At 46.8% G+C, this 18,226-nt stretch overlaps 1 protein-coding gene across 1 annotated transcript in view; it reads right to left on the bottom strand.

Annotated features, from left to right (window-relative positions):
• The window catches only part of WTIP (WT1 interacting protein), a 71,184-nt gene that overhangs the window by 23,444 nt on the left and 29,514 nt on the right, over positions 1–18,226 (bottom strand). Inside the window, exons 2-3 of the mRNA XM_056862328.1 lie at positions 17,440–17,541; positions 707–774 (exon numbers count right to left, since the gene is read on the bottom strand). Of these exons, the coding sequence (XP_056718306.1) occupies positions 707–774; positions 17,440–17,541 (170 nt within the window). The remainder of the gene's footprint in view (positions 1–706; positions 775–17,439; positions 17,542–18,226) is intronic.

Genomic DNA, 18,226 nt, shown 5'->3' with positions numbered 1-18,226 from the left:
GTCAGATTTCAGAAGCTAAGCAGGGTTGGCCCTGGTTAGTACTTGGATAGGAGACCACCAAGGAATACCAGGGACACCATGCAGAGGCAGGCAATGGCAAACCACCTCCAAATGTTTCTTGCTTTGAAAACCCTATGGGGTCACCATAAATCAGCTACAACTGTGTGGGTGTGTGTGTGCATGCATATTAGTTTACTCAATCCAAGTCAAATATGCAAGATCAGATAACTGGAACAAAATATGGAAAAGAATGTTTTCTATTCAAAGGCTATGAGGCTATCAATGACTACGAGTCACAATGGCTGCTAGTCATGATAGTTACCTCTTCCCTCAGGCACCAGAGGCAGTATGCCTCTTTATATCAGTTGCTAGGGAGCAACAGTAGAAAAGAGCAAGAGTCTAGTAGCACCTTAAAGACTAACAAAAATATTTTCTGGCAGGGTATGAGCTTTCGTGAACCACAGCTCGCTTCTTCAGATACCATACCCTGCCAGAAAATATTTTTTGTTAGTCTTTAAGGTGCTACTAGACTCTTGCTCTTTTCTACTACTGCAGACGGCTACCCACTGTGAATAGGGAGCAACAGATGTTGTTCTTGTAATTTGCCAACAGGTCATAATCTGGCTATGACTATAAACATAAATTATTTTCACAGAACACTCAGAAATCCCCTGGAAGACACAGAAAACCCTAAAACCTTACTTACTAGGAAGTCTTCTTCACAGTAGACTTTTCCATTGACATTGTAGAAGGCTTTCCCTCGTAATCTTCTCCCTGTCAAAAATATTGTACCGTCTGTTAATATTTAATTTTATAATAGTAATGAAAAAATGGGCAACATACTCTACAGTAGTCACACAACCGATTTTTAATCTTGTATTGGATATCTCTCCCCCCCCCCGCCCCCGGTTCCAGGCTACAGCCGCATCACAGGGGAAGGGCCGTGGCTCAGTGGTAGAGCATCTGCTTGGCATGCAGAAGGTCCCAGGTTCAATCCCCAGCATCTCCACTTAAAGGGACTAGGCAAGTAGGTGATGGGAAAGACCTCAGCCTGAGACCCTGGAGAGCCGCTGCCGGTCTGAGTAGACAATAGTGACTTTGATGGATCAAGGGTCTGATTCGGTATAAGGCAGCTTCATGTGTTCATGAGAACTAGTAAACCATTTTTGTGGGCTAGAACTACTCTGGGTGTGATACAGGCATAGGGAGTTATGTGGAGGTGTGGGCCCCCCCCCCTCTATTCATCCCTGCCTAATTCCCTCCCAAGGAGCTCTCATATCCACACCGCAAAGACAACTGTGTGTGGCACACCCCTCACCCATCTCTCCCTCCCCTCTAAAATTTCCACCCATTTGTACAGTTGCCCACTTCCACCAATCAAAACTTGGAAACTAGCAGACCATGAGGGTCCCATAATGTCAAAGAGCCATTCGGGGCAAGAGAGGTGGGGGAAGAGGAGAGATTGTCTTCCCCCTTGATGACACAGAAGCCCCAATTTTTGCAACTTTGCCTGCACTCTTTACTCCTCCACCAATGGTCACAAATACCACTGGAATCCAGGCCACAAAACTGTTTTCTTGTGGGGAGAAGAGGCAGAAGGCTGGCTTCGGCACCCCTCCGGCTCACTTAAAAACGGTTTCTTTTCCCAGGCTTCGCTGAGCCCCAAAGCACACAGATGGCTTGCTCTAACTTGTTTCGAATCTACACCCAGGAGACGACCGGCATCGAGCAAGACCTAACCTGCCGTTGGTGGGAAGGAGCAGGCAGAGGAGAAAGAAGAGAGTGACTCCCCTTCTTATTACGCACACAAGATCACCCACCCGCTTGCACGCTGTATGAAGTGATTTAAAACACACACACATCACTCCTTGGTTTTGAATTCACAAGCAAGAGATCATTCAGACAGCCATCAGGAACAAGGGCTTGGACCCTAAATTCCTGTCCCGTCACCCTAAAAGCAGTTCTGCCAACTGAACAGGATTTCCACCGGCTGCAGAAGGGAGGGCAATTTCTGACAATTCCCCTCTCCCACCACAGACCCTCACTTTGACCCCACACACACTGCTCCTGGGAGGCCCGCCGTCCCACAGGAGGGTCATTTCTAGGGTTGCCAAGTGGCTGGTTCCGGCTTGCCCGCCAATCCACCAGACCACAAGGACCAGTGACTGCACACTTGCGCAGCTGTGCACAACCCAATTACGTCACTTCCAGGGCTAAACCCAAAAGCGCCGCATCGCAAGGGGCCCCTTTAGCACCGGTTTGAGTGCTAAAGGGTCCCGTTGCGATGCAGTGCTTCTGGAGGTAAACCTGGAAATGGTGTCATTGCATCCTGTGAAGGAACACTGTCCCAGCCCCGCTCCAAAAACCTCCCGCTGGTGGACAGGGGGGACCTAGTAACCCTAGTCCTTTCAGCGCGAGCAGGAGGCTTCGGGGAGAGGTGGGGAAGTTGACTTCCTCTAGCATGGCTCCATGCTAGAGGCTCAGGATCCTAACCAAAGACTTCAGCAACAAGAGCAACTCAGTCTGCTGAGAAAACACTCCACCCATGCCCTCCCCTCTGTCGTCTTCCTCTCTGCTCAAAGCCAGCCTGTAAGCTTCTTGGGAGGGCAGAGACCTGTCTTTTCACACTTCCAGTTCTTGGGCCACCCTTTTTTACATCAGTTCGTCTGCCGAGGAGACCTGTGCAGGCCTGATCAAGATTTTGGAGATTAGTTTTAAAGGGAACTAATAATTTGATTAACTCAAAAATAAAAAAAGACCCTGCCTTTTGTCTACTGGGTATTCCTAAAAAGAATTTAGATAAAGGTGATAGAGTCATATGCCAATATAGTTTTGCTGCAGCTAGAATTATAATTGCTAAGAATTGGAAGCAAATAAATAAAACTTCAATTAAAGATTGGAGAGAAAAGCTATGGATGTATATGCGGATGGCCAAACTTACAGATTTTTTACATGGTAAAGATATGGATGAATTTAAAAACATACGGCTAAAGGCCGCTGCATATTGGGATAAATTGGTAAAAATGGATTTTACAGTTATAATTAATGAATTATAGATTAATGTGTTTTTAATAAATGAATATTATAATAGATTTTTAAATACTGTCATAACACCACTCCGGAAGTCCAAGGGTGGAGGGCACAAAGGTGGGTGGTGGAGATTTGGGCACTATATATTTTACGAAGGATAATATACATTGTATTTGTACTGGATGTAATAGTGCTCTTTGTGTGATTTTGTATTTTTTATGTTTTTTTGTTTGTATTGTATTATGGTTTTATTTTTGATTATTTTTTGTTTAATTATAAAAAAGCAATAAAAAAAATTATAAAAGAAAAAGGAAAAAGAGTGAGGCCTGAAGGCACGTATCGCAGCGAGCAGGTCCGGCCACGAGGATGCCTCGGAGCCACGTTTCTTCGTTTCAGTTACAGAATTTACACCCCGCCCTTCTGCCCTCATCAGGGCCACCACTGCAACTAACAGATTGAAAAGCGACATAATAAAGACACATCTTGAAAACCAAACCAGAACAGGCCATTAAAGCAACTACAACCAAGCTAATATACACATGTTTGTGTTATGTGCCTTCAAGTTGCTTCCGATTTATGGCGATCCTATGAATTAGTTACCTCCAAAATTTCCTATCATTAATAGCCTTGCTCAGGTCTTGCAGACTAAAGGCAGTGGCTTCCTTTATTGGGTCAAAATACACCCATAAAACACAAAAACAATTAAAACATAGGGGGAGGAGGAGGGAACACCGCAGGAAACAAAAGTCTTTGCTCACTGGCACAAACTGGCAAAAGAAGGGGACAGGAGAGTCTCTCTGGGGAAGGAGTACCACAGTTTCATTGAGAAGGCACCTTCCCAGCTTGCCATCCACCTAATCTCACATGCAAGATACTCCAAACTCTTTAGAGGAAGATCAGGGTACGCAGGGGGAAACTAGGCCAGTTGCCTGTAACTCAAGAGTACACATTTTCTGATATTGTCTATGTATCAGCACACTCGTTCATGCTTGCCTTTATTTATTTATTTTATACCTTTCCTGGGAGATCTGAAGAAGCTAAAGTTTCCCTTCTCCTAGCATACTCCTCTCAGGAGATAACCACCCAAGTGTCCAAATTTTGCCTTCGGTCTTGTGGGGTTTGAAAACGGCTGACTGAAAATCTTACCCCACAGCTGATCTTCCCTCCTCCTGTTGAAACCATCTCTCCCAGAACCATTAACGCATTTTTTTCTTTTAATTGTTTTAACCTAACTTTTAATGTTTATTCAGAGCTGATCTTGTATCGAAATAAAGATGATTGACTGATATTTTATAGATGAAGTAAACAAATGAAGTAAATAAATTTGCAGGTTACATCATTCTTGTCTCCTCCATGTTTTCCTCTCAACAACCCTGCCCAGTAGATGGGGCTGAAAGAGAGCGCACCCAGCAAGCTTCCCTGGCAGAGTGGGGATCTGAACTTGGGTCTCCCAGATCCTAGTCCTAACGCTCTAACCACTACACCACACTTTGGCTCCTTTGCCAAGCAGTGGTGATCAAGAAAGGGTAGGGAGGCTCAGTGGCACTGGTGACTTGCACCAGTCCTAACACAGAGAGAAAAATGTTTGATGAAATTCTGATCATGGGCTGCATAAATCATCAGCAAGCAGGATATGTAAACAGATGCCAAAGAGAAAAGAACAACGGTTCGTTCTATTCATTAAGGACAGGGAGGGACGGAGCTTAATCGAGGTAATTCCCAACGAGCATTAGGAAAGACTTCTTTGACATAAACGACAGCCCGTCAGCAGCACCATCTCCCCAGACAGCCTACGAAATCACCCTTCAGGACAGAGATGTTGAACTCATTTGTTACAAGAGCCGGATATGACATAAATGTCACTTGGTTGGGCCAGGTACCAAAGATACACACTTTATAGAAGACACAGGCAAAAAGCAAGTTAATTATATATTTTTTACTTTATTTTTTATTTAAAATACAAACCTGCTTAAAACAACAACACTCTTATCTTCTTTTATTTTTTGATAATTGACAACTTGGGACTGGGGTGGTGGTGGCTGCCTCGGCTGGCTTGCGGGCTGGATAACAGCTCTCAAGGGGCCGGATCCAGCCCGTGGGCCATATGTTTGGCACCCCTGCTTTAGGATATCCAGGGATAAATCAGGGGCGTCTCTGCGTCCCTCCTTTCTATGACATCAAGAGTTTACTAAAAAAAACAATAACCCCAAAACCCGTGGTGCTCTCATATTCAGGAGGGAGGGGAGTAGAACCTTCTCCCTTGAAAGCTACCACCCCTTGACCCAGAAAATAATGAAGCCAAACACGGGGAAATTGAAGGACTCTGTGCGCTGGTCCCAAACAATCTTTTGGCCTGCGAATAAAGGCCACACTCCCCAGAATACAGGCAGCTCTCCAATAAACAAGACGGAACAAGCATTTCATCCAGCTCAAGTTCAGCTTTCAAAATTTCTGGACTAAAGCCAGAGACACACAGCCCCGTTCATTGTACATCAGCTTGCTGCAGCTCTGCAATTAAAAAATAAATAAATTTCATGATGATACAGGTAGGGTTGATGCTACCTCTGTGGTTGAAACCCGTGTGTGTGTGTGTGTGTGTGTGTGTGTGTGGATGGCCATGGATAAAGGATCTGGAAGCTTTCAGGGATGTATAGTGAACCTGAGAAGTACCGTATGCTGTCTCATGGATAGGGTTGCCAGGTCCCTCTTTGCAACTGTCAGGAGCTTTTGGGGGCGGAGCCTGAGAAGGGCGGGGTTTGTGGAGGGGAGGGACTTCAACGCCATAGAGTCCAATTGCCAAAGCGGCCATTTTCTCCAAGTTAGTTGATCTCTATCGGCTGGAGATCAGTTGTAATAGCAGGTCTCCAGCTAGTACCTGGAGGTGGGCAACCCCACTCGTGGGAAAGGCAGCTCAGACGTAATTCAGAGTTCTCCCTTTTCATTTTTACAGCGCAGGTTTCAAGACCACAAGGTTTCACCAAGAAATCTGAAAACGCGTCCGGTGGTTTTTAAATAAAGGGGGGAGGGAAAGCCGCAAGAGAAAACCAGGGAAGAGCCGGGGGGTGGGGTCTGTTGTGGTCGGAGGTGAAAGAATTTCTTTTAGCACAACTACACCACCTCCCCTGCTCCCATGTCCCGGCATGTGACAATCTCCCCATGTAGAACTTCTCCTCCTTGCAGTTTTCTATGACCCAACACTTTCCTTTGTCCTTTACAAGAAATTCCATAACATTCCAAATTTTGCATTAAACTGACCCCCCCCCCCAAAAATACTATAGCTACCAAAATCGCACATTAGGGGAAATTGTGTAGTTTTTCTTAACCCGCTTAACTTTTGAGTTGTAGAACTGGGAATATTTAGCGCCATAGCTCAGGACACTCGATGTGATTTTTCAAGAATTTCAAAGCAGGCCTGTCTTCAACGCGAAGCAGCCTCAGAAATACGCCCACAGAAGCCGCCATAATTGAAAAAACTCTTACTGAAAGTTATAGTGGATATTTGTGGCTTATTGAGAGTTGAATGTGTGAGGAGACCAACACTCTTCCGACAGCAAAATATGTCTGGGATGATTTTAGTCTTTCTTGCCACAATGGCCCTTAAGCCTGGATCCCATAATCTCAAAAAAGTCCCTTCCCACAGCACAAGCTGCCCACCACCAACCACCAACCTGACATTCAGGTGCCCAGGCATTCAGCATGAATTCTGTGAAAGGGGTCAGATCCCGCAGGGATTTCTGCAACTGTGGAGCTGGATATGGTCACTGAATTGTTGGTACACACACAAAACCAGCACAGCCTTTCACAGAAAGATTTCACAGAGTTTGTCTTGCCCAACTCTTCATGGCTCCTGGGCGCCACGCGCCCTCCCCTCGGGCCCGCTTCCCATATGCCGGGCTTCCTTCCTTCTAAGGCTTTGCAAACCCTGGCACCGCAATCTCGTCAGACTAGTTTTCAGAAGTGCATAGGATGTGGCTCTCTGTTTCACACCTGCCCAGGTATCTGAAGAACAATAGCTCCCTTTGCGAGGCCAGACTAGAGAATTTCCTTGCAGAGCAGCGCACAAAGAGAGGAATCCTTCCAAGGCAATTAAGGAAGGTTCAAATTCCCTTCCATTATCTAGCCAATACTTCAAATGCTTTCTGCCCACAGCTCCTTAGCAATGGGCAAAAGGTGATAAGTATTATGCTACAGGACTAAGGTTACCGCTTCCCTTGGGATGGGCTCAGCTGCTCGTCCCCACACCTGAGCTCTCTGAGGTCTGAAGTCCTGCTGTTGGGCCGCTGGCTGTGTGCGTGACACCCCAGATGAAGGTCAGCTCTGGCCAGCGGGTAGGCAGGAATGGAAGGAGGCGGGTCTGTTGTAACTGATGGAGCTCAAAGTAGAGGAGATGGAGGAATAAACAGTAAAAGTGTCGGCCTACTCCTGGGTTGTCCTCTTTCAGGTTGCTAGTGGAGTCTCACAGGGTAGAATGTGCTCTCTCTGGAAATATTCTCCGCACAGAGAAAACTAGTACATTGGAAGCACAGGGTAACCCAAAGCCAGTGTAGTGTAGTGGTTAAAAGCAGTGGTTTGGAGCAATGATCTGGAGAACTGGGTTTGATTCCCCATTCCTCCACATGAGCGGCGGAGGCTAATCTGGTGAACTGGATTTGTTTCCCTGCTCCTACACACGAAGCCAGCTGGGTGACCATGGGCTAATCACAGCTCTCTTGAAGCTCTCTCAGCCCCACCTACCTCACAAGGTGTCTGTTGTGGGGAGGGGAAGGGAAGGTTTGATTCCCCCTTAAGTGGCAGAGAAAGTTGGCATATAAAAACCAACTCTTCTTTTTCTTCCATGACATGCTAGCTTTCCATGAACAAGGACTCTTTTCCATATGAGAAGAAGATTCTCCCATGCAAACCTCCACCTGCTGCCTGAAGTAACACAACACAGAAAGCTCATACCCTGCACTAAATTTTGTTCGTTTTTAAGGTGTGATTAAGAACATAAGACCAGCCCTGCTGGATCAGACCAAGGCCCATCAAGTCCAGCAGTCTGTTCACACATTGGCCAACCAGGTGCCTCCAGGAAGCCCCCAAACAAGACGACTGCAGCAGCACCATCCTGCCTGTGTTCCACAGCACCCAAGATAATAGTCATGCTCCTCTGATCCTGGAGAGAATAGGTATGCATCATGACTAGTATCCATTTTAACTAGTAGCCATGAATACCCCTTTTGCTCTTTTCTACAACACAGAAATGTGTATTTATTTATTTAATTTATTTATTTATACCCCACTTTGCTCCACAACAGGGCACGAAAGCGGCTTACAACATTTGTTGCCTCCTCCTACATGACAACCCCGTGAGACAGGCGAGGCTGAGAGCAAGCTGCCATGGTAGAGTGGGGATTAGAACCAGCGTCTCCCAGATCCTACTCCAGTGCTTCAACCACTGTGCCACACAGGCTTGGCCTCGTCTCACCTGCAGCTTGTGAGAACTGATCTCTCTAGTCTGGTAAAGAGATCTTAACCTAAAAATCACACACACACTCCCCTCCCCACTTCCCAGAGGCTTAGGTTTGAAAACGGGAGAAGGAAGGAAGCAAACTTTGCTCCCCTTCCAATAATACATACATTTGATGTATCGTATATTTTAAGACTTCAGCCAGACAGCCTGAGTCAGTCTTTCAGAATGTCAGCAGAATTTGGGGTATTTAGGAAATGGCTCGTAAAAAGACGGCTATTCCCAGATCGCATCCCTTGGCCTCAGCAGTAGCTTTTCCCCCCCGTTTTTGGCCTGTGGGAAAAATGTAAGCAGATTCTCTTGTCTGATCCTCCAGCGTGAGCTCACACAGGAAAGAGACTTTATAAGATGAGCAAGCAGAGAGTATTAAAGCAAGATTTGCCTCCCAGGCTTGCTAAAGCTAGCCAATTTGGGGGGTGGGTGTTAATTAAAACCAATCTCACTTGGGAGTCCAGAGAGGGGGAGACAGGATGGGCGTGCGGGAAGTTGTTCTTGGTTGTTTTATATGTAAAAGGTTTGTTTTAAATTGTGCGAGACTTCAACTGAGGTCTGTACAATCAGGGTTTCTTGTGTTACAGTTTCTACGGAAGTGACGTCACTTTTTACATTTATCTGACCAATTTTACAGTTGTCCTGAGAGTCTTCCCTGCCTGCTTGTGGTTTATGTTGCTCAGGAGCTGACCGGAGCAGGCAAAAGCTATACTAGAGAATCACCACTAGCTGTCCCACTGGACAGCAATCTCTCAGTGCTACTCACAAGGAAACACAGAGGGAAAGGCTGGAAAAGGGGCATGAGGTTTCCTTAACATTATTTGCTAGTAGCCTTGACCTGGATGGTCTAGGGTAGCCTGATCTCGTCAGATCTTGGAAGCTAAGCAGGGTCGGCCCTGGTTAGTACTTGGATAAGAGACCACCCAGGAATACCGGGGCCACTATGCAGAGGAAGGCAATGTCAAATCACCTCTGAACATCTCTTGCCTTGAAAATCCTACAGGGTCGCTATAAGTCAGCTGTGACCTGATGGCACTTTCTACCGCCACCATTTGCTAGCAAGAATCAGCACTTACAAAACACTTTCCAGGAGAAGAAGAGTTGGTTTTTATACGCCGACTTTCTCTATCACTTAAGGAGGAATCAAACCAGTTTACAATCACCTTCCCTTCCCCTCCCACAACAGACACCCTGTGAGGTAGGTGGGGCTGAGAGAGCTCTAAGAGAACTGTGACTAACCCAAGGTCATCCAGCTGGCTTCATGTGGAGAAGTGGGGAAACCAACCCGGTGCACCAGATTAGCTTCCGCCACTCATGTGGAGGAGTGGGGAACCAAGCCCAGTTCTCCAGATCAGAGTCCACCGCTCCAAACCACCACTCTTAACCACTGTGCCCACTGTGCTTCGTATATTACCAACATCTCAGTTATCAGAAGAACTGTCCTTTAAAGAGAGGTCAATGTTAGCATCCTCAAGAGCTGCTTGCACACAGACGTTTTTGCTCTAGCTTTGTGTCATCTACATGTCGCCACCCCCCCCCATCATTTGCTTTCTGTTTGCGCCCCTCCCCACTTTTCTATGCTCTTTCTCAAACCTGGTTTGGTATCGTATTTTGGGAAAGACAGTCATCAAAGCATCTGTGCGTACTGTGGGGACAGGAAGGTGCAGTTGATTCAGATGCCCTCCTTCAGCCATTTCTCTGTCTCCTCGAGAACTTTAAAGTGATTGACAAAGCTTAAGGCTGTAACAGTGTGTCACCTGTGTCAGCAGTCAAGCTGCAGAGGGCAGCCTCTTGCCCAGTTCCATCCTGTGGCAGATGCAAAGCTGAACAAATGGCTTTCCAGCTCCCTCGGTTCTCACTCTTTGGGGCCGTTTATGCACAGGAGGTTTTGCCTTGGATTTGCCGCTCTCTAGATGCACATTTTCCCCATCCGAATTCTCAAAACTCTGCACGGGGGCTTGTCGTTGAGTTTTGAGAACTTGGATGAGGAAAATGTGCATCTTGAGAGCGGCAAACCCAAGGCAAAACCTCCCGTGCATAAGTGGCCTGGCCTGCATTAAGTCTGAGATTTAAAGATTTTTTGTAAAAAATTAACTGCTATGAATCATTAGATGTGGGGGGGGGGGGATTAGATGGGCCCAGAGATTTGAGTAAAGGAAAGCCACAGAGTAGCATTTGCCATTCTATTCTGGTGGTTTGCGAACAGGATACCGGCAAATCCTAGGCTTCCCAAGGAATTTATCCAGAGTCTCTCCACGAGAAGATCTGCAGTGGCAAAGAAGCTTCCCCAAAAGATGGCTTGCCTCTCACTGGTGCGTCTTTTCTTGGCATTCTTGGCTGAGGAGTATGGTTCGTTCTGGGTGCGCTCTCAATTCACACAAGTCGACAATGGGGTGTGCTTGAAGAGAAGGGGGGGGTGAAGCTTCTGGGCCCAGACAGTCTCAACTCTGTGCCAAGCAAAGTGGAATGCTGCTATCTGCATAAATTATGCAAATAGGTAGATTTGCAATGTTTTGGCACACACGCATTGTTCTGATTGTGCTAGTAGCGGGGTAAAGAGCGATACCGCGGTTCTGCCACCAGCACCTGGAAATCTTATTCAGCCAACCCTTCTTGCTTTGGAGAGTTTTGGCTGGAATCACTCAACATCCCTTCATGCCCGTCTTTGCAACCACCAAGGGGGGGGTCTAGAAACTTGTCCCTTTTCTGAAGATGACAGCTGAATTCTGCACCTCATATCCCATCCGCTGGTGTACTGCGATCCTGCAAAATGGCAGAACTTATGCAACTCCGAGGCGACACCCCAACTGAGTATCTTTTAACAGGGCCCCGATTCCTCTCCACCACACAAGGTTCCATGGTGGAACATAGAACATGTGCGTGTAGGAGGGGGGTATTGTTGGGAATTATCCTATGAGTTTTGTCTCGGCCAGGATTACAAAAAGAGTTAAATGTTCGTGTTTCGTTTACATTGACTCAGGGGGATGGCGCTAGCCACTTGGCAAGTGTCGACTGGTCAGATCAAGAGCTACTGGTCATGTGAGGTTCTGGCGCGATCCTAGACGCTTCACTTGAACTGCCGTTTTGGTTAAGAAGAGACTTACTTCTTTTCGCTTCTTCGAGTAGATAATGGGCGAAAACGCACGGTCGCTTTAGCCGTCTTTATTCCCTGTTTCAGGCAGGATTCAGCCAGGATCGAACACACGTTCGGAGAAACGCATGCGTTCGATCCTGGCTGAATCCTGGCTGAAACAGGGAATAAAGGAGGCTAAAGCGACCGTGAGTTTTCGCCCAATGTTAACTATATTCTTTACTGTGTTTTAAGCCTTAGAGCCTGTTAGCCACGTGCTGGGAAGAGTTTAGGAGACGAATTGTAGGTATGAGTTATTCATTTATATTCCAAGTTTATCTCTTTTTGATATAGTAAACTTCTATATTTACTGAAGGAAAGCAGTGTGTCTTGAACTTTGTGCGTTTGTCTAATTTTTTGATCCACAAGATCACGATTTATCGCAATCTATCTCAACAGGTATCAACTGCTTGCCACTGAAAGAAGCTAGAGTTGTGCTGCCCCACAAAACGAGGCATCTGCAGGAAACTGAGCCACCACCACCCCTAGCATTCTCCATTTGCCAACCCTTCTGCTAATCTCCTTCCACAGAGACAAAGGTTGGCGGTTTGGGCATTGAGCACAGAGGGACAGTTTCAGAAAGGGGGGGAGAAAGAGGGAAAGAGAGGGGGGGAAATTGTTGCCAAAATTCCTCTGAAAAGAAGATCCTGCATCTTGGCAGGAGACGCTATTCACAAGCCGCAGCAGTTGTCTGAAATCCAAAATCGCTGCAAATTGGCTACTGTGGATCTGCGGCGCTCTCCCTTTCAAAAAAAAGATCTATGCTCAACCCCGGAGCCCAAATGCTGCATTCCTTCCACAGCTGGACTCTCCCTCCAACTTGCAGGAATGCAGGATCGGACCCCAAACATCCCCTTTGCTTTATGCAAAGGCTCCCGCGGTTGCACTCCAGCGAGAGCGCGCAAACACGCTATTTAAAAACATAACATCCCCCCCACCCACTGCAGCCTCATCTGATAGGCCGGAGAGTCTGAAAAGATCTTTTGTTACGGAGGGCAAGAACTTCTGGCGTATAAGTTATACAAACACACTCGCATTTTCTGGGCTAAAATTGTCCGCATTCCAGTCGCTCAGCGCATCAAAAGACACAGGAGTATTTCAGAGGTTGCTGCCCAATAAAGCCAGAGCTGAAGGCAAAGTGTCTGTTTAAACCCAAAGACAAAGAAAAGCCCCCGAGCAGCTGAATCCCAGGAATAATTTTACAATTGTTAGGCACAATTCACCAAGGCTTTTCTTTTCCCTACAAGGAAAAGCATTGCAGGAACACACGCAATTCCCCTAAAGTTCCTGCAGCTGAAGAATAGATGCCAATATCTGCAACGAAACTTTTAAAAGCAGAGGCGCACAAAGTTAGCCAAGTCAAAACAAAAATCGCCCAGTGCTGCTGCTTCTTCTTTTTTTGGAGGCGGCTGCGTGTACTTTGTTACTGGAACTATTAGGATGCAAATCTCAAAATGTACAAGCCTCTACTTGGCCAACATACACAAAAAACCGGCAGACATTGTCCCTGCCGAATAAAAGGCTTGCTGCTAAAATAGCTGGAGCGCTACGTAAATAAGCAACATTCTTCCGAGCTGAGGTCACTGACTTGCTTCTATTCTGTTTCACCCCAGTCTGGGATTTGACCATTTAAGCAGGGGAGAACAGCCCTCCCCACCCCCACGGCACACACCAAAGAATGCACAGGGTTTTTATTTGAAATGTAAACCCTATTTGAAAAGGTGGGTTGTTGTTGTTTTTTTAAGTTAAGTGATATCCTAGGAAGATAGCATGCAGAATTTGGTCATAAACAGGTTGTGAAAATAATCATAGCTCATAGAACTTGTTAAAGAATACCTTTGAACAAGAGACAGAGAGCGAGAGAGGGGGTTTACAAATTACAGTTCATGGAGAATGCAGAAACGTGCATGCATCTGCACATCTTGAGTATTTCAAATACTATGTGAACCGTATTCATAGGACGCAGTCCAGCCAGCCGCAGTGGCGGCGGCGTCAGAAGAAGAGTTGGTTTTTATATGCCAACTTTCTCTACCACTTAAGGAAGAATCAAACCGGCTTACAATCACCTTCCCTTCCCCTCCCCACAACAGACACCCTGTGAGGTAGGTGGGGCTGAGAGAGCTCTAAGAGAGCTGTGACTAGCCCAAGGTCACCCAGCTGGCTTCATGTGAAGGAGTGGGGAAACAAATCCAGTTCACCAGATTAGCCTCTGCCGCTCATGTGGAGAAGCAGGGAACCAAACCCGGTTCTCCAGATCAGAGTCCATCGGTCCAAACCATCGCTCTTAACCACACCGCCACGCTGGATGAGCATCCATAGCCTTCTCTTGAAAGAAGTCCTGACTTGCTCCAAGTTCTCCACACGCACTACTAGGCAGGATTTGTGCATGCCACATTCCGTTGGGGCGCAAAGTACAGCTTGCAAGTTTCATTTCAAGGGGATTTAGGCAACCCTTCTAGTCCTCGCAGATGTGAAGATATGCTTGGGACTGGGTGAGCGATCAGTGCCTGCTGAATCCCCAAAGCCACAATGGGCGGATGATTCAGAGATCCACGGGTTGGGGGGGGGGCATTTCAATTTTTTCCCTTTCTTTTTTTTACTGCACAACCCATGGTCAATCAATCAATCAAGTTTTATTTCGATACAATATCAGATCGGAATAAAAATCAAAGTTAGGTTAAAATAATAAAAGTTAAGGATTCTGGGAAGGATGATTCGAAGAAGAGGAGGAAAGATTTTCTATGGGGAAGGGTTTTCAATTAGCCATTTACAAATCCCACTAGACCGGAGGCAAAATTTGGGTACTTGAAAAGTTATCTCTCGAGAGGAGTCTGCTAAGACAAGGGAAACAACCCATGAAATGAAACCAGCCAAGAAACAACTTGCCTCTGCCCCAATTCATGTTCTGGAAACGTGCTGAGGAACCGAGCGTGGGGAACTGGGAAGGCAAGTATAGAGCCTCACCACCATAGCCCCACCCAGGCTGGAACAGGAAGGCACTGAACCCTTGGCCCCCTAGAAGCATGCAGGGAAAGGACCCAACAGTGCAACACGCCGTGTTGTGATCCATGCAGAAGAGAGGGGGCCGTGGCTCAGTGGCAGAGCATCTGCTTGGCATGCAGAAGGTCCCAGGTTCAATCCCCGGCATCTCCAGTTAAAGGGACCAGGCAAGTAGGTGATGTGAAAGACCTCGGCCTGAGACCCTGGAGAGCAGCTGCCGATCTGAGTAGACAATACTGACTTCAACAGGAAGAACTGGTATCGCTTTGCTCTGGTTAGACCTCACCAAGAGTACTGTGTTCAGTTTTGGGCACTGCAATTTAAGAAAGATGTAGACAAGCTGGAACGTGTCCAGAGGAGGGCAACAAAGATGGTGAGGGGTCTGGAGACATAGTCCTATGAGGAAAGGTTGAAGGAGCTGGGTATGTTTAGCCTGAAGAGGACAAGACCGAGAGGTGATATGAAAACCATCTTCAAGTACTTGAAGGGCTGTCACATAGAGGAGGGTGCAGAGTTGTTTTCTGTTGCCCCAGAAGGTCGGACCAGAACCAACAGGTTGAAATTAAATCAAAAGAGTTTCTGTCTAGACATTAGGAAGAATTTTTTAACAGTTAGAGCAGTTCCTCAGTGTAACAGCTCACCAAGCAGCGTGACTGAACTGCAATGGTATCTGGCCAGGGAGCAAGGCAAAAATTTTCCCCCTGTCCCCACTAATAAAGGACTTGTGTTCACTCAGGAGGTATGGTTTACAAGTGTAAGTGTGTGTGTGTGTGTGTGTGTGTGTGTGTGTGTAGGGGGGGAACGATGACCAAGCAGTTGCAGATTCCCCTGCCAGCAAACCTGTGTAATACCCTCTCCACAAGGTCTCTAATGCATTCAACCCAACACTCAGGTGGTTGTTTCATAAATACAAGGTTTTGAGGAAGCTCTTCTGATCACTTCAGATAAAGGAACAGGTTGGTTAGCTGATCTCTCTGGCACCCAGCCAGGGCTCGGTGATAAGAGCTTCCTCAAAATGTTGTATTTTTCAAAGAAACAAGAAGAGGTTGGGTAGCATCTGTGGCAAAACTTCCTGGGTTGGGTGGGGGCAGGAGAGGCATGCCAGCAGGGCCATTCTCCACCACAGGCACCACCGCAGACTGAGATGGTGCTCCTGGCCACGGACATGCAAAGAACCCAGCTTTATGCAATTATTCTCTCTCGGCAGTCGCCTATACGCTATCAGACTCCTGGTGTTACTTCACCATCATGCAGCAATGCAACACCTGCCCACTGTTGGTACAAAGTGGATGTCAGAGAGCTGTAACTTGCCCAAGGTCACCCAGCTGGCTTCGTGTGTAGGAATGGGGAAACAAATCCAGTTCACCAGATTAGCCTCCACTGCTCATGTGGAGGAGCTGGGAATCAAACCTGGTTCTCCAGATCTGAGTCCACCGCTCCAAACCACCGCTCTTAACCACTACACCACACTGTCCTATCATTAACAGCCTTGCTCAAGTCTTGCAAACTGAGGGCCGTGGCTTCCTTGATTCAGTCAATCCATCTCATGTTGGGTTTTCCTCTTTTCCTGCTGCTTTCCACTTTTCCTAGCATTATTGTCTTTTCCAGTGACTCTCATCTTCTCATAATGTGACCGAAGTACAATAACCTTTGTTTAGTCATTTTAGCTTCTAGGGACAGGTCAGGCTTGATTTGATCTAGAACCCACTTATTTGTTGTTGCTGCTTTGGCAGTCCACGGTATCTGTAACACTCTCTTCCAACACCACATTTCAAAGGAATCTATTTTCTTCCTGTCAGCTTTCTTCATTGTCCAGCTTCACACCCATACATAGTAATAGAGAATACTATGGCATGAATTAACTTGATCTTGGTTGTCAGTGACACATCCTTACACTCAAGAATCTTTTCTAGCTCCTTCATGGCTGCCCTTCTCAGTGGAAGAAAAAAGAGGGGAATAAGACCCAACCTAAAAACAGAAGCTGGCATATCCTAAGGTAGACATCTGGTTGTGGTTACAGATGTCAACCTTAGGATATGCCATTGTGCTATTTTAATGTTTTACAAATATTTTAATTATATATATATATACACACACACACACACACACACATACACACACACACACACACAAAGCCAGCTGGGTGACCTTGGGCTAGTCACAGCTGTTAGAGCTCACTCAGCCCCACCCACCTCACAAGGTGTCTGTTGTGGGGAGGGGAAGGGAAGGTGATTGTAAGCCGCTTTGAGTCTCCCTTCAGTGGTAGAGAACATCAGCATGTAAAAACCAACTCCTCCTCCTCCTTCTGAGGCAGATAATAAGAACAATTACAAATGCATAAAGCTATCCTTACATGTCTCCCCAGTTCCGGCACCTGCAGCCCTTCAACTGGGATGCAACCTGGGACCTCTGGCATGCAAAATTAGGCAGTCGATTGTTGCACTCTCTTGTCCTTTTCCAGTCTGGCCCAAGACCGTTTGGTACTCCACCATGGCCAACATCTCAATACCACAGTGGGTTGTCGGGATGGAAGATGCAGAACTTTGGGAGGGCTGGGAGTTGAACTCTCCGAGATGTCTTAGAACAGTGGCCTTCAATGCTGGGGCCATTGTGTAGACCCCACTACCACCACCACCACCCAGCTTTAACGTTCAGCATGCATGCAAAGAGAGGCAGATAATAAACCAAATAACCCTTGCTCTCTATGGAGCAAGTCCTTCCAAAAGGCAGCTCCCCACCCCCCCCTCCCCAAAAGGCAGGTCTGTAGTGGCTTGCAACTTACCGCAAGAGCAGCATGTAAAGCAGTTGGTGTGATAAAGGTTCCCCATTGCTTGGCAAGCTTGGCTGGCCCCATAGACCCCCTTTCCACACTTGATACAAATGCCTACGGAGAAGGGAGAGAAGGAACGTTAGAGCCTGCCAAGGTTTCAACAAGCAGCTCTCAAGTCCCTAACCTGCAGCCACACATAGCAGCCAATAATTCAGTTCTTACTTTAGCGGACATTTTAAAAAAATAATCACTCTTGCCTTTGTATAGCTACTTAAAAAAACTCGCAAGTCATAGGAATGAAAGGTTAGAATATAAGAACATAAGAAAAGCCCTGCTGGATCAGACCAAGGCCCATCAAGTCCAGCAGTCTGTCCACACAGTGGCCAACCAGGTGCCTCTAGGAAGCCCCCAAACGAGACGACTGCAGCAGCACCATCCTGCCTGTGTTCCACAGCACCTGATATAATGGGCGTGCTCCTCTGATCCTGGAGAGAATAGGTATGCATCATGACTAGTATCCATTTTGACTAGTAGCCATGGATAGCCCTCTCCTCCATGAATATGTCCACTCCCCTCTTAAAGCCTTCCAAGTTGGAAGCCATCACCACATCCTGGGGCAGGGAGTTCCACAATTATGACTAGTATCCATTTTGTAGCCATGGACAGCCCTCTCCTCCAAGAACATGTCCACTCCCCTCTTAAAGCCTTCCAAGTTGGCTGTCGTCACCACATCCTGGGGCAGGGAGTTCCACAATTTACCTATTAGCATCTAAACTTAAACAGCATTTCTTAAACTGCA

This window comes from Euleptes europaea, chromosome 17 (assembly GCF_029931775.1).
Source record: "Euleptes europaea isolate rEulEur1 chromosome 17, rEulEur1.hap1, whole genome shotgun sequence".
Lineage (NCBI taxonomy): Eukaryota > Metazoa > Chordata > Lepidosauria > Squamata > Sphaerodactylidae > Euleptes > Euleptes europaea.
This window is presented reverse-complemented; position numbering and strand designations above follow the sequence as displayed.